The 17,373-nt window shown below is 36.1% G+C and overlaps 1 protein-coding gene across 1 annotated transcript in view; it reads right to left on the bottom strand.

Moving 5' to 3' along the window:
- CEP112 (centrosomal protein 112kDa) overlaps positions 1-17,373 on the bottom strand; it is a 332,396-nt gene that overhangs the window by 251,589 nt on the left and 63,434 nt on the right. Inside the window, exons 9-12 of the mRNA XM_004693355.2 lie at positions 11,259-11,345; positions 10,091-10,190; positions 7,246-7,364; positions 4,454-4,597 (exon numbers count right to left, since the gene is read on the bottom strand). Of these exons, the coding sequence (XP_004693412.2) occupies positions 4,454-4,597; positions 7,246-7,364; positions 10,091-10,190; positions 11,259-11,345 (450 nt within the window). The remainder of the gene's footprint in view (positions 1-4,453; positions 4,598-7,245; positions 7,365-10,090; positions 10,191-11,258; positions 11,346-17,373) is intronic.

The raw sequence follows: 17,373 nt of genomic DNA, 5'->3' as shown, positions 1-17,373 counted from the left end.
AGTATGAGTAAGTGAAATACTTAATGAAAGGGATGAGAAGTGGGGGGAAAGCCTAATTCCTCCAAGATGAAAATCCAGTATACCAAGAGAATTCACACATTGGAAATTGAAAGTAAGTTTGGGACAGGGTATGATTTTGATAGGAAATATAGAAATGATTTCTGGAAATATAAAATCTCTGATATAAAATCTCTAAAATATAAAATCTCAAATAGAGAGAATGAGAATCGAGACTGAAGATAGATGCCAGGGTTTTATGTACCAAGTGGGTTTGAAATTCTACAGGAGTCAAAACTTTGACAAAGTTAGCAACTAGAAGAGTAAAAATTTCAACTCCCAAGCAAAAGGAAGAACATATTCTATTTTATTTCATATATAATTTCTTGAAATATGACATATATACAAAAGATGGATTTAAGTACATATTTTCATGTGTTTTCTACAAACTGAAACACGCATGATGCACTGCAAGACTTCTGAAGCCTCACCACTGCTCTGAAACCTACAGGCCATCATCCTCCACACAGAGGTAAGGTGCTCTCACCTGCAGCACAGAAATTTACTTTGCCTTATGCTGAACTCTATAAATGGAGTCACAGTGTGCACTTCTGTGGGTCAGGCCTTGTGCATATTATGTGTCTGCAAGATTCACCCATGCGTGGCTTGGAGTAGTTTAAACCTTTCATTGTTATGCACAATCTTTCATGTGTGAACCTAAAATAATTTACCCATTTTATTGATGGATTTTTTTTTTTAGATGTTTGGTTAATAAAAAGAATGGTGCTGTGAACACTTTCATGTAAGTTTTGTGCACTTTGGCTAAGTGAGATTGTGGAGTCACAACTGATTTGAAAACTATGTCCACGCAAAAATCTGCAAGAAATACTTATAACATGAATACTTATAACTTATTCATTAGTGCCAAAATTGGACAGGGAAAGTCTGAGAAACAAGCACAATGAGGAGTCAAAGGAGATGTAACTAAATGAATTAGAACCTGGATAAGAACACTGGGTAAAAATTAAGGAAACTGAATAAATTATGTATTTCAATTAATAATAATAGATTGGTTCATGTATATAACCGATGTACCAAAATAGCATAATAAGTTACCAGTAGAGGAAGATGGGAGGGGTATATGAAAATTTGGTACCATCTTCTCAAAATGTAGGTAAGTTTAAAAACTAAAATCTGTTTTTTCTAATAGTCATCTTACTGAAAATGATGAAATGATGCTACTGGAGCTTTCTTTTTATAATCATGAGAATGGGAGAAAAAAATATGGGCGGTCACTATAAAATGCTAAATTTCAGCTATCTTGGAGAATACATTAATTTGTCCTATGAACTATCACTTCTAACAGTAATAGTTATTATTACTGTGGGCTGGGGCTCTCTGATACAGGTTCATGAAGAGAATTTAGAATGTCAGGGAATCTCAATGGAAAAACGTGTTCATCTCTTTTTCCCAACCGTAACTGACCTTTAGCATCTCTCTTCAATTATGAAAATAGTCAACAAACCCAGGTATCATCAGTAACATCTGTGACTAGCAGAAATCACAGCTATTTTTATAGACCCTTACAGTGTTGGGTAATTCTAAGTATTATTTACTCTCATCATTATTCATGAATTACAGAAGGCTCCCAGCTAAATCTTGATATTTATTGCCATGATTTAGAAGCAAATGTACTACATTATTATGATTTTGATTTATTATTGATACTATTTTGACAACTGTGTTACAACATAATTTCCTTGTAAATATATAAATGTTATTAACTAGACTGCACAGACTTTGCCAGGGTGCCAGTAGGATTCTTGGGACAAAAAAGGTAAAAAATCCACTAATTAAGCCTAAAATCTCAATCACACTCATTGTGTTTAAAACCTGAAATGGCTACAGCCCCGTATTTCATACCCTCCCCCTTCCCATATTTAATAACTTTGCTCTAGTTCACAAACTTGCATACACTAATGCGTTCATTTACAGTTTTATATGTTTCTATTACTTTCACATAAGAAAATCCCTGCCAATACTAAAAGACATAAATTTAATAACTATACAAGTGTCTGCTTACCGTAAGTAGCACTAAAACAAAACAATACTCAACAAAAAAAAAGAAAAGAAAAAGAAAAAAGCCTGAAAGAACAACAGAGAAAGTAATTCTCAGTGACAGTCTCATCTTTCATCTTAAGCCCTGCCGTCAACTCTACCTTGTTTAATTATTAAATCAGGAGCAGCACAGCAAGATCTGTCTACTTTTGATGATTCTTAAATTCAATCCTGCTGACAGACTGTCCGTTTTTCTCTATATTTACTGTTACCTAACGACAAGGTCTGAATGTTAATTTTTAAGTTCAACTTTCATTAAAAATAAAATGAAATATCTCTGATGGTACTTCTTGGCTCCAAAGTATCCCTTTACTTCACAGCTCAAATTTATAAAAATTTAAAATTCGACTGTGAAAGTTATCTCTCTTTTAATATACTTAAATAATAAAATATACCAGTGAACATGTTAGGGGATCACTGCTTGATAGATTTCAACTTCTAAGTTGCCTGTTTCTGTTGTTTGTCTATTCTGAAATTTATTTATTCTTTACCTTCATTTGTAGTACTGTTTTATTTATTACACAAATAAATGGTCAGGTCTCTTATCTTTTGGCAATAATTTTTTATTGTGCCTACATACACAACATAAAATTTACCATTCATCATGTTAAGTGGACAGTGCCGTGGCATTAAGCGCTTTCACATTATTGTACTTTCCCCGCCCACCATCCTTCCCTAGAACTTTCTACTCAAACTGAAACTCCATACATGTTATACCAGAAACTCCCCAACCCATCTGCGCCCTTTCCCGAGCAATCACCACTTCACTCTCTGTCTCTATCAACTTAACCTTTCCAGATACTTCAGGCAACTGGAATCACAGGATTCGTCTACTTGCCCGTGCTCACCAACTTCGTGTAATATCAAGTTGTAGCCTGTGGCTCTCTCCTTCCTGTCTAGGGCTGAATAACATTCCATGATATGGATAAGCCGCACTAATTATCCACTTATGATGGACACTTGTGTTGTTTTTACCTTTTGTCTGCTGTAAACAATGTGTCTATGAATACAGATGTTAAAATAACTGTGCCTTTCTGGCAAATGCCCAAACGTATACTTGCTGGATCATGTGATAATTAGTGTCCAATTTTTTGTGAGGAATCACCATCCCATTATCCTCCCTTTTATCTTCCCACCACAATGTCAAATGTTTTAATTTCTCTACATCCTCTTCAGCACTTATAATTCCCTTGCCGTACTTTATTTACTAACTTGGTATGGTGATTCTAAATGTGCTTGTAAAAGGAAAAGACTCAAAGTAAAGACTTCTGATGGACAGGGAAACAAACAAGGAAAATTAACATTTAAAAACTTTATAGGGCATTCAAGATGTGAAGGGGCTGACATCTGAATCCAAGCCCCTAAAGTCCAGGTTCGAAATCACTGTGACTCCTGCATCCCATTTCTTTCACCCTAAGACTTTAGAGCTGGTCTAAGTAGCTCCAACATATGCCTGGTAACTGAATCTTTTACCAGTTCCATAGCTTTAAATTCAAGGAGTCACTTGTACTAAGCCAGGTCTGCCTGGGCAGGCTGTGAATATAAATGAGGATAGGGTTCAAGTTTAAGATACAAGTCTCTTCCAGTCCATGAGGCCATGTCATAGATTAGGGCTAAGGCTGACAGGGTGCACACTTTTCTAGTACCTGAGGAACACTGGTCTATGTGCCCAGCAGCCTACCTGTTCCAGGCATATGAATTTTAGCAAGTCTGCTGACTTCTACAGGACGTTCATTCCCTCAGAATTTTCCTGTGCTTCCAAGAGTTCACTGAAGAGGCTCTTTTGGGATTCTCTATCTCTCCATCTCTCCATGGGAGAGTCACTGGCTTCTCTGCTACGAAGCCTGACTAGATGTCCTCCTCCTGCATCCTCTCAGGAAGGGAACTTTGAGGTGAACTCGTGACATCTTCGTCTGGTCTCGTTCTGAATCTCAGAGTCGTCACACTATTCCCACCCCCACATTTGATTTCCTTCACACTTGCAATAAATATTTTCAGAAAAACAACAAAGTGTTCAGCTTAAAAAAAATAAACAAAAAAAAATAAAGAAAGAAAGAAGGGAGAGTGGAGAAAGGGAGGGGGCAGGGAGGCAGGGATTATCTCTGGACTAAAATTGAATGAGTAACAAGAAATTTATAGAAGCTTTCCGAGTGAAGTCTCACAGCAAACTTAAAGGGACTGTCCATCACCTCATATAACCCCACTCAAAGTAGGAAGCTACGGAGTTTCCTTGAAAGTCTGTTATACATGTGAGCACAGCACAAGCCAGGGAACACAGCAACGTGGAGAGGAGGGGGCAGATTCCCAAAATGTCCAGAAACGGGGAAAAGAGACTTACAGTGGACTCTGTTTGTGCCATGTATTCGCCCTCCATTTTATTCAGACGGAGATTTGTGTCCTCCAGCAATTCTTGAATATTTTCAGTGTGCCGCTTTTGAAGATCAAACTTTTCCTTCTCCATTTCTGCTACAGCATTGTGGAGCTACACAGTGAAATCAAGAATTGACTCTTTCAGCACTATGGTATAGACTGTTTTCCAATTCAGAAAATTGTCTGTTTCTCTATTTATCTGACCTAAATGCCAAATGAGATAAAACCTACAAATAATCATGCGAAGTAAAGGTATCATATAGCAACCGTACTTTAAGAATCAATTTTTCTTCACTTTCCTGCATTGAAAATTTCAATGGACAAATAATTATTAAAGGGAACTGTCTACCTAAGGAAGAAAGAGGAAATCAATTAAACAAATAATATCATACAACACTAGGATAAGTCTGAAAAGCCAGAAATATTTAGAATAGTGCTGTTGATTATCAATACTATCTCAGTAAATCTTGTCAGCTTATTTGTAGGAAATTGTGTTGAAAAGTAGTTTTAAAATGCTTCCTCCCTCCCTCTAATCCCCAACAAGAATTTTTTTTTATCCACTCCATCACGGATACAAAAGTGGACACTTAGAAGGTATCCGTAAATCAAATGGAGGATGAGGACAGCTAAACATATACTGTATGTTCTAGTGCACACAGGGCTTGTTTTTTTTTTTAAGATTTATTTATTTATTCATATAGAACTGGGGTACCGGCCAGAGATGCAGAGGGTGAGAGGATTCACCAGAGACAGAGTGGGGAGCAGAACAGGCAGATCAATGAAGTACACTGCTGAGGGGAGCAGCGGGCGGGTCAGGAGAGGTCTGCCTAGCCATGTGGATCTCCTCCCGGGCAGGCGGGAACCGAACTCATGTGGAAGTGGCTTAAGCTTCTTAGTGCTATGCTTTAACCTGCTGCACCACCTGGGAGGGCCCGCACACAGGGTTTTTAATAGCAGAGTATGCAGGTGATGTTTAAGTGGATATTGGCATAGACACTTAGTGTCTATGTGACTGAAGTAAAGAAAGCCGGATTCGCCAGACAGCTTCCAAAGGGAGTTGAAAATCCATGGCCGCAAGCTTATGGGAATTCCTTTGCTCTCTTCATGGAAATGAAATTCTGCTTCTAATTCCTAACGTCTACCTCCAAGCCCAGGCTCACCTATGGGTGGGAGAACAGGAGCCCAAGATATTCTAAATAACACCTTTGACCTTCCACCCATGAGCAGGATAGAAAAACAACGATAGGATACATATAGGTAGACACTTTATTTAACTAGGAAGATCCTAGAGGAACAGGAGAAACGCTGACAGATGGTGGAAACCAGAGGCAGGATGCAGGCAAGAATTATGTTAATTATACTACGGGTCCCAAAGACTTTTCTTATAGCTTCTAACTGAACAGAAAAAAGTGATAATGGTTCAGTAATCAAAGGCCCTTGGGTTTCACAAATTGAACATACGCAGCTGTGCTCTTTGTAAGTGGATCCCTGAGATTATGTAGCTATATTTTGTGGGCACACACAGCTTTAACTGGTACTACAACTAGTATTCAAAAGCTTGTCTCTGACCTGGTATGTGAATGAAGTCACGCCCACTGCACCTAAGTTTCAGTGCTGCTTTGTAGCTGTGGACTGACATGGCCAGTAACTCTGAGAAAGGGACCTACAGAGGTCACTGTTAGCTATTTATAGACCATTTTTGCAGAAGGACCTATTTAGCTCTTTTGCCCATTTTTTGATTGGACTCTTTCTCTTGTTGAATTGTATGAATTCTTTATGCATTCTGGAGACTACAGTCTTGTCAGATATATGATGAGTAAATATTCCCTCCCACTCAGTAGGATATCTTTTTGTTTAATGATAGTTTCTTTTGTGGAACAGAAATTTTTGCACTTGATGTGGTTTCCCTTGCCATTTGCATCAAGTTACCAAACACATCACGAAGCCACGAACATCATAGGATGTTCAAGTTACCAAAGATATCCATGAACATTATAGGGTGTTTTTCCAAAATTTTTCTTCTATGGATTTTATTGTTTCAGGTCTTACATACAAGTCTTGAATCCTTTGTGGGATAGTATGATGTGAGACAGTGGTTGTCTCATTCCTCTGTTGGCTGTCTAGTTTTCTTAACACCATTGAACAGGCTTTCCTTCGTCCAATGAATACTCTTTGTTCCTTTGTTGAGATTAACTGTCCATATAAGTGTGGGAGGCTTTTAAAGGGTAAAGATTCCCTGAAGGATAAATTGTTTAGAGAAAATACTAAGTATGTTCTCAAGCATAAATTTTGCCAGGGTTTGCAAACCATAGGATGCCAACATGGCCATAAAAGTGAGTGGACCTATAATATAAAGGCGATTTTCAGTCAGAATTTGACAATGGGCACAAGGGTACAAAAAAGGTCTTCCCAGCATCCTGAATCTTGGTCATTAACTTGGATATTTGACCAACTGCTATTTCCCTAAGAATTTGTTTAAAATCTATTGGCAATGACAATTTTTTTCCAGAACATTCATTAATTCTAAGGACTAATTAAAAATAAATTTTCTTTATGAAAATTACTCTATGAACCATTAGACATCTCAAAGAAAATATACCAATACATGAATAATAAGTATTACTATGCAGTATCGAATTTTGTTACTTTTTTCATATATTTCTGTAAATTCTATAGATATCCATCATTTTTATAATTAAATACATTACTTTGGAGGATAAACTATTATACTTTCTATCACGACTCATTTCATTTACTTACCTTTTTTTCCCAGTCATTATTCAGAAATTCTGCGCTTTGTTCACATATCTTTTTCAGCTCTGCAATCTGGTTTTCTTTAGTATCTCTGATAATTTGACAGTCACGTATAAGGGCCTGAACTGTCAGAAAGGATGAAAACATAAGTTAAACCAATTCTAGCTACACATAAGAATCTGATAATAAGAAATACATAAAGTACCAGTTAACAGATAATTTCATTGTTCACCAAATCTTCTCAATTCTCACTTCTAAAATATCTCTTTTTACTTTTCTCTTTTTCACCATTTCTACCACTGCAGTCTTGGTAGATTCCATCATCACTCACTCCCCAGACAGGTTTAACAATGTGCTGGCTTGGCATCATCCCCCTGAGTCCCCACTGCTTTGAGGAGTCCTCCCTACAAATCCAGCACTGTCACTCCAGAGTAAAAAATGATTCTCCAGCCCCTCTCATAAAACATAGAGGCTAAAAACCTTCAATGCGGACAACAACTCCTCATAATCTGATTACTTCCCAGCCATAGCTTTTGCCAATTCCATATCCTTTAATATGTATCGTGCACACACCAGCTGCCTGCAGGTTCCTGAGACTAAGCTCTTTCACGTGCCACTGCCTACCGGAAAAGCCTTCCCTCTCCTGTTTCAAAACTCCTACTCATTCTTAGTCTCAATTCAGCATGGTGAGCTGTCTATGAACCACTTCTGAACCATTCACTGCCCCTCGTACAAGGGCAAAAACTCCTTTTTATGCTCAGGGAACCTCATTTACTCCATTAAATCACCTGTTGCATTATGTGTTCTAATATTTTACTGACCTACTTCTTGAACAGAAAACTTTTAATTTTTTTTAAGATTTATTTATTTATGCATACAGAATTGGGGTGCAAGCCAGAAGTTCAGGGGCAATGAGAGGCCTCACCAGAGACAGAGAGGAGTAGAACAGGCAAAGTCCACTGCTGAGGGGAGCAGCGGGCAGGTCAGGAGAGGTTTGCCGCGCCATGTGGGTCACCTCCAGGGCTGGGGATCCAATTGGCACTGAAGCAGCTGCAGCCAGCTTGCAGTGCTGCATCCTAACCCATTGTGCTACCAAGGAGGGCCCTATTTCAACTTTTATCTATAAAGCATAGGCAAGTGCTCAAAACCCAGTGCATTGAATAAATAAAGGTGCCATAATTTCATTATCATTGCCCCTAAATATGGTAAAGCCATTGCCAGGATTTATGTTAATAATAAGAAAGAGTTCTAAATTATCTAAAATAGTTTCCTTCTATGTCATTTAAAGTTCTTTTTTAAATGATTTAAATTGTCAATGCTTTAAGTAAAATTTAACGTATTCATGTCATCTGGATGGTAAAATAAATTGAGCTGTATCTTTGCTTGAAGGTAATATTGTCTTAGTTTACTGACAGGTTTTTATTTCAAAACAGCAATATTTCACAAATATTTTATAAAAATTCCCTCACTCTAAAATGTCAACTATGCAACAAATAAGGGGAGAGAAGAACCCAAGTGAACCGAGTACTAGCCTTTACCTTCTACATCACTTTTGTTCATAATTCCAAACTCAAACTAAAATCTATTTGCCATTCCAAAAGCCTTAGGAAATATTATTTTTAAGCCTGAGACATGTTTGAATTGCCTGATGTAAATCAGGATAAGAAATAAAAACCTAGGAATAACATAAAATATTTTTGTAATGACTGATATTTGGAGAAAGAACCTGAACAAATTTCTAATTACTTTCACCAACACTTGAGGCTAGAAGTAAGCCTTATCGCATCAGATTCATTCACTTACACAGTAACAGCCATACTAAATGTTCTAGAGCAATAGCATTCTCAGACACACGGGTTTGGTGTTTTAGGAGGGAGCCAGTAAATTCCATATGAAAACCCCTAAATGCAAACCTCTCCCTTTCCTTTTAGTCACTGCCTGTAACTTATCATTCACCAAGACTTCTTCAGTTCTATCCTCATTACTCCTAAGGCCATCATCCAGCATGCTGGGTCCTTAGCATCATAGAGAAGCATGGAGGCATAAGATCCTTGAGTTGGAAGGGAATCTACAGAATAAATTTGAAACTTCTAAATCTGAAATTCAAGGTCATGCCAAATTACCTATCTTAAAATTTTTCATGCTCTCTCTTAATATAGGGATGGGATATCTACTCAAGCGAAATGGTTTGACAGCATCCTTCCCGCCACTTACCAATGTCAGCATTCCTATTTCAGTACCTGCAACTCTTCTCTCCGAACCATCAAATTTTGCAAAAAGTTAAAATTCTCCTTTCCAAAAAATATTTTCAACACGTTCTCTAATGCCTACTTGTTGCATTTTAATGTTTTAACTGACAATTATAATTAGCTTGACTCTTGATTGCATGCTTTTTTTCCTTATAAATGGAAATTTAAATGGAGAATGCTTTTTAAATGTTCTGTCAACTACCATATTAGGCAATATGCTATAGGTATAAAGGATAATTAACAGGATGGTTTTTATTAGACCAAAAAGAGTAATTTCCCTAGACTTCCCTGTGAAAGTTAAGTTCTAATTCTGTGGCTGGCCTGTAGCAATTCAAGCCCAATAAGAAGGGTTAGTTGAGAAGAGGAAATAACAGTGAGAAATTCTTCCAGTTCTTTAATCTTACCAACCACTAATGCCAACATACACACACACACATACACACACACATCATCTGGAAGCTCACAAAACATATCCATTAATGATTTAATAGAAACACTCTCATCTCATATTCCAAGAGGCCACCAGAAATAAATTTTTACTTTGCACAGCCGCTAAAATAAAATGGAAATGTTACTGGGAGATTTATGTAACACCACATCACCTTTCTTTTCAAGTTTTCTAATAGTTTCCTCCATTTCATTTTGCTTCTTTTTATATAAAGTTTTCAATTCTTCTATTTCGTTATTCTTTCTTTCTAAAATCTGTAAGTGAATTTGAAATGTTTTAGTAAACATATTATTTTATACATAAAATACACTTTCATAAATAAACACACTGTACTTTGTAAGTCTATCTCAGCTAATCTCCACAAGTGGTTTCCAAAAGAGGATATAAAAACTGTTTTAGTAGATTAAGAAAATAGCAAATTTACTAAAATAAATGATTACTGAAAGAAATGTTATCTAGTTTCAATTTTCATTTTTTAAAATGTTATCTAGTTTGAATATCAATTTTAAGGTGGAATCAATGAATAATAATAAATTGGGTGAGTGTCTAAAATAAAACTGAGAGATTAAGCTGTAAGAGGACAGCAGACAAGTTGTCAGAAACCTGCCAGTAATAACATTATTTTCCTCCCCACTGTACTGGAAAAATCTATCTTCAGGTGGCCATATCCCTGAATCCTCCCAAGTATCTTACCATTTTCAGTCAATAATAAGAATCCCCGGGTATGTGGGAAGATGATATATCATGTACTTTGTAAATGAAGTTAAAAGATCCATTTCTTCTGGGAAATTAATTTATTAGTGAATTCCATTTACAGTACAGACTGTAAGTATAAATTACATTATATAATAATGTCATATATTATTATTATATGATATAATATATAACACATGTATTATACAGCATATGTGTAACATGTATTATATGTACAATGTATAACATGCATGACCTATAACATATAATGTATAATGTATGGAATGTAATGTATACCTAATATATAACATATATTATATATATTTATTATATAATTGATGATTATACATTTATACAATATATAATATGTATTATATAAATAATAGTATATACTACTTATATTGCTCACTTTTTGAGTCTCTAGTCAACATTTTTACTTCTTACATATTATATACATATATATGTGTATATATATACACATATATATATACACACATACATATGTGTATATAGGTATATATAAGTAATAAAAGTATATAAATAAGTAGCTGGAAGGATAGATGATCACAAGACCTAGAATATTTCAAATACTCAACATGAGCGACAGAACAAATGCTATGTAAGCCTACCTTCTGAATGTCAGCATCATGCTTCTGCTGCAGTTTAAGTTTCTCTTCATGATATTTTGCTTCCATCATTTTTGTTTTCATGTCCAGCTTCAAAAGAAAAATTTAAAGTTGTTATTACTTCACTTGTCCCTTTGGCAAAATAGACAAATCAAAATAAATAACTCCCAATAACAGAAAGAGTATCACTTTCACTTTTACCTGATAGTCACAGGAGTCACTGAATTACAGACACCAATATGTTGGCTACATTCTTTGATAACTTCCAAACTAATTAAAAGTCATTCATATAAATTTCACTTGGCAAAACTATCAAGGGAAAACTGATACTCTCAATAAAGATTGACCAATTATCCCGACCCCCCCAGAAAATGTAGTATTTTTTTCAAAAAATGTAACTTGAAGTGATATTTTGCTAAATGTACCCAACTGTTTAGACCTTATTACTTTTCAAGTAAGTCTCTAATCAACATTTTTACTTCTTTCATTTCTCACATCTGTATTCTCATTTTAAATCTGTTTACCTACATGCTTAATTACAACAATGCATCAAAGTCCATAAATATGGCCTATTACTAATGGACACACACTTCACTTAAAATTTCTACTTCTCTCTTCTGGATCACAGACCTTGACCCCCTCCTCTTTGCCCCTGTAAACTCCAGGGTATATTTGCTTCAAACAAAAATACTGTATTGCATAGCCATAGCAGTTATAAAAAAACTGGATGTATAATATTAACCAATAATGCTTTCTAGTGCAAAGTCCTATGGTGAAGTAGTATTGGTGAGCACAATGATGCCATTTATAACTAATTTTCCCCATCCAGAGTTCAATCCAGGATGGTGATTTGCCTTTAGCAGTCCTATCAACTTTATCTCTAATCTGAACAGCCTGTCTTTGTGTTTCTTGACCTTGACATTTTTAAAGAGTACAGCCAGTTACTGAATGTCCCTCAATTTGGATTTGTCTGATGTCTCCTCATGATTAGACATATTAAATTTAGGTAAAAATGACACTAAGTGACATTGTGTCCTTTTCCTCCCATGTTATTAGGAGGAGACTGATTTGTCACAGTATTGCCAATAGAAGGTTTGATAATTTGGTCGAGATAGTGAATGCTAAGCTAGTATCAGGGTTGTATAAAAAGTAAGGCTTTTCTATAGTAATTCTTTAAAAAAAAAAAAAAAGAGTATCTCGTCTCTGGAAATTATCAACTTGACACCACAGATCTCCATATTTCTGCCCTGTAGTCCAGTGCATGACTCATGATAAGTCATCAGGACTAGAATATACACAATCTTACTAGTACAGCATACAAAGATAAAACATGACACAAAGTACATATGTACATATAAACACAGTTATGTATGTGCATCTACATATATATATACACACTTATGTATGTAAAACACAGAAAACAGCTACAAAGAGCTAGAGGAAAATACACTCAAAATTAAAGAAAAATTTATTTGAAGGAGAGAGTAGAGAAGGAATCTCAGCAAAAAAATAGAAATTATAAAAAGGAAGCAAATGAAATTCTAGAATGGAAAACTATCATAACTGAAAGGGAAAAAAATCACCAGCTAAACTTAACAGCAGATTTGAGATGACAGAAAATCTGTAAATTTAATGATAAACCAATTGAGAATATCTGTATAGAAATAGCAACCAGCAGTACTCTCTGGTTTTAATACACCAGTATCAGCAACAACAGCAGTAGCAGTTGTAGTAAGAGCATCAGTAACAGTAGCAACAGCAGTTGTAGTAACAGCAGGAGTAACAGTAGCAGTAGTAGTTGCAGGAACAGTGGTAGTTGCTGTTAACAGCAGAACAGCAGCAGCAGCAGTGTGGAAGAACAATTACTTGGAGTAGAAGTAGTATCATCAGTAGCAGCAGAAGCAAGGAGTGGGGAAAATTTGCAGGAAAAAAACAACAAATATTTGATTGATTGCCTCTGCTATGTAAAGTACCGTTCCTGGCTATTTGCATGCTTCATATCAGTAATCCTCACCACAACCTTATGTAGATACCAGTCTTACCCCCATTTCACAGGTAGTAACACTAACACCAAAGAGGGACCTACTCAAAGTCCTACAAGGAGGTGTGTCTGAATTCATGCTCAGGTCTAAAGTCCAGAATCCTACTCAGAAGTTTGGTCCAAGTAACACACAAGAGTATATGCTACTGAGTAGCTTTTATATGACAGGTGTACGTTTTTTTCAAATAGCTCCCTACATGAAGCATAACAGAACTCAAGCAAGGAAAAGAAGGTGCACTCTCTGGTTTTAATAATCCATGTGGTCTGGGACAAAAAACCTGACACAGCCAGGAAGGTGATGGGACAAGCACATGACCCATAAATAACCACGTGCTCTAAAACGCTGTGTTTCACAGCCCAAATGCCCAAAAGTAGATGATTGGATAAAAAAGATGTGGTACATATATACAATGGAATATTACTCAGCAACCAAAAAAGAGAAACACATGTCTTTTGCAGCAACTTGGATGGAGCTAAAAATGATCATGCTTAGTGAGCTAAGCCAGAAAGAGAAAGAAAAATACCGGATGGTTTCACTCATAGCAGGAGTATAATGGACCAGGAGAGAAAATAACAAAAATAATGAACATACCAGAGACATTTTGCGGGGGTGGAGTGGGGAATGGGATCAAAAACGGGGGGGGTAGGGAGGGGAGTGCACGGGATTATGGTGATGGCACACGGGTGACTTGGTGATGGGAAACCCACGGGGATTACAATTGAGATGGAAAAAAAATGTACAAAATGATGTAAAAATAAACTTTTGTAAAATAATAATAATAATAAAATGTTGTGCTTCAATTTTTGCTCCCTAGGAACTCTCCTTTTTCAATCACAGATGCCTATCTTTTCTGACCCATTAGTACTCTACACACTGAAGCCACATTTTACCTCAGTGACATTTATTTAGTAGGCTTTTAAAAATCCCAATTAACTAATACTCTAGTTTCTCTTCAGCTCATATAAATTGTTCTCCTTTTACTAAAAATTCCAGTCACGAAGTACCTGGACATATTTTAGCAGTTAATTGAGGTTTCACAACAAAGTATTTTTTTTTCCTTCTTTCTAACTATGGAACATTTCGAGAAGTATTTACTATTTCCAGTTCATCATTTGGTGACATCATTTATTTGTCATCCATAGGCCCTTTCCATCACCACATCTAAAGACAGATTTCTTTTGTCCTTAGCAGTTTGCACTATGATCATCCTTTGCTCCTTCCTTTGAAGAGAAATGTTTCTCTGTCACCTCTGTGTGAGTCAACCTTTGCCAGGTCATCCAGATTTAGTTTCACAGTCCTCTTCATTATGGGCAAAGATTTGTCTCTGATGATCATCGGGACCTAGCTGATCCACCACACAGGTTAATTTCAATCTTCTAGTTCACAATCTCCATCAAATTTGGCATTCAGTAAAAATCCAATGACTCCACACAACTAAGTCCTTTACCTTTGACTTCTTCTTTCCTTATCCTCAACCTCCAAAAAGTCACCAAGTTCTCTCCCAAAAGACAGTATCTTCTTCCAAACATTCTGTAACCAACATGCTAGCAACCTCATTCACTCTCACCTCAACCATACAACAGCCTCGTCACTAGCAACACTTCGCCCCATCTTCTACCCTACTAATCCTGCTGAGCCCAATGACTATTGGTTTTCAGAAAATATAGCTGTGAAAACATCATTCTCCAGTCAAAACTTCAGGAGTTCCTTCCACCTTGGCTTCATAATAACAGCCACTTCTGACTACCACCCTCTCTTCCTTTTCTTTTCCCTAGCCTTCAGTTGAGTGATCTACGTAGTCCTGCTAAACATGGCCTCTGCTTTCTGATTCCCATGTCTTCTCTTCCCATGTTTCATGCACTACTCAATCCCTGACTAAAATGTCATTTCCTCCATGAAGTCCTCCTTAAGCTTCCCAGACAAAAGCAAACTTTTCGCTTGTTCAATATGCCTCATAGCACTTCGTCTTCAATTTTACCGTACTACTGGTTGCATGATGTGTGTGTGTGTGTGTGTGCACTATATATTCTTTCCTGGAATTGGAGTATAAGTTTTAAAGGCCCTTTTTATGAGGTTTGCTGTACAATATAATTTAATTCTACTCTCATTTATATTCTCTTTGTACTATATATTATACATATGTGCCTATTAAAGTTAAGTTTCAAAATGTAAACAAGCAAATAACTGAGCCAAAATTATAGAACCGCCAATGTTAGGCTAAGGCAGAGCGAGCCCTCCCCACACAACAAAAGAAGACAACAGAAAGCATGCACAAGCCCTCTTAGCACAGAAGAGGGTACTTCCTTGTTTCGTTTCTTAAACCAGTCATGGTTCAACTTGTTCTGATCAACCCTCTAATGTTAATAGCCCTCCAGCCCCTTAACGCATCAGAAATGCTTTATTACTGGAATCAGCCAAGTTAAATGGAAAGAGGGGTCCCTTGCCTTATTTGACCATGTTTCTAGGCAAAATGACCAGAGATTCACTCAAACAACTCAATTATTTGAAACAGCCAGGGCTTAAACACCTACTTTTAGAAAAAGAAGAGACAATCATCAGGAGATTGAGACAACTGCACAGGAATAAGAGGAGTTACGACAACTCATTCTATGTTGAGCAAAAACCCTAAAATTGGAATTGCTCTTATTTTCTGGGGGGCATTCCCACAAGCTATTTTTAGATGGATTTCTGAAATTTCTATTTAGAAAGGACTTGAGAATTTTATTTACAAAGTCCACGGGGTGCCATTTTCTCTGAAGTATTTACTTCAAAGAACAGCTCTGAGGTTAGACATTCCTCCCAAATGAATAAAGCTGGTGAATGTACTCACTTACTTGGTATAAATGTATTCCTTTGGGTCTAAAAATATCCTATTTACAGCTTAATTAGTTAACTTTTAAAACCATTACCAATGTCATCTTACATCACAAACTTTTTAAAGGAACACTCATCCATCAATTCATTTGGATATTCAGCATTCACATTTTCATTCAAAATGCTATTTTTACTATTAACAGTTTTACACATGCAAATTGTATTTCACACTTAAATCTGGAATAGCAGCAAACCCAAAAAAGAGAGCATCATAATTATGAAACATTTTAGAAGGTAAAAATGTATTGAAGTCAGTTAGCAGGGACTCATGTACAAATTATAAAATAAAAAGGAACCCTTTTAAAGTGAATTTGAAGCTTTAATGTGATCAACTCCCCCAATTATGTCAAAAAACCAAAATGTAACAAAAGCAGGATTTACTTTGATAAAGAGGATAATTCTACAAACTCTCTAAGTGTTCTATAAATTGCAGTAATAAAGTATAAAATGTCACCATTGAAGTATTTAATTTGTCTTTATTTACTATAATTATGGAGCAAATTTAACTTGCTAAATGTAGGATGATAAAAAGGCATTAAGGGTTGAAGACAGTCCTGATGTCAGGCATGTTTACTGCCCAGCCACCTCCAGGTATTATCAGTAACTCACATAAATGATGTATTAGTCACACCTTCTTTCCACATTTCAACAATCATCACAGCAAATCACGGTGTGATTCATAAAATCATCATCACTCCATTTGCTCAAATACCTAATTGTTACAATCATCTTTTTGGAGAATTCTGCGGGTGACTTAGTCTGAGGAAATTATCATATGTTAGTAATTATGGTTCTTCCTGATTAACATCTCGTTACAGTTCTCTCAAAATGTTAATTTGCAATAGTTCATAATGCAAATTTTTATTCATTGTGCTTATTTATAAACATAGCACAAAAAAGCAAGGCATCTTTCTCTTGTCTTATCCCTGGGGCTTAGAGATGTATGGAGTTCTCCTAAACAGGAACTTCTAATCTCCACAGTGTATGCTGATAGTTCTTTTCTCTAATTTTCGATTTTTTTCATACATCATATACAAGCATAATTTATGTGAAACATAAACCTAATCATATTACACACTGAGTTTTTGTTTGTTTTGTTTTGTTGTACTCTGTGGTGTCCATGCTATATTTTTTCTTTTTAATCTTTCCCTCCTGCCCATTTCTTCCTACATCAACACTGCATGGGACACTGCTATTAACCA

This window comes from Condylura cristata, unplaced genomic scaffold (genome assembly GCF_000260355.1).
Source record: "Condylura cristata isolate star-nosed mole 26May11 unplaced genomic scaffold, ConCri1.0 scaffold00038, whole genome shotgun sequence".
In the NCBI taxonomy this organism is placed as follows: domain Eukaryota; kingdom Metazoa; phylum Chordata; class Mammalia; order Eulipotyphla; family Talpidae; genus Condylura; species Condylura cristata.
The sequence above is the reverse complement of the archived record's forward strand: the minus strand, read 5'-3'. Positions and strand labels throughout refer to the sequence as shown.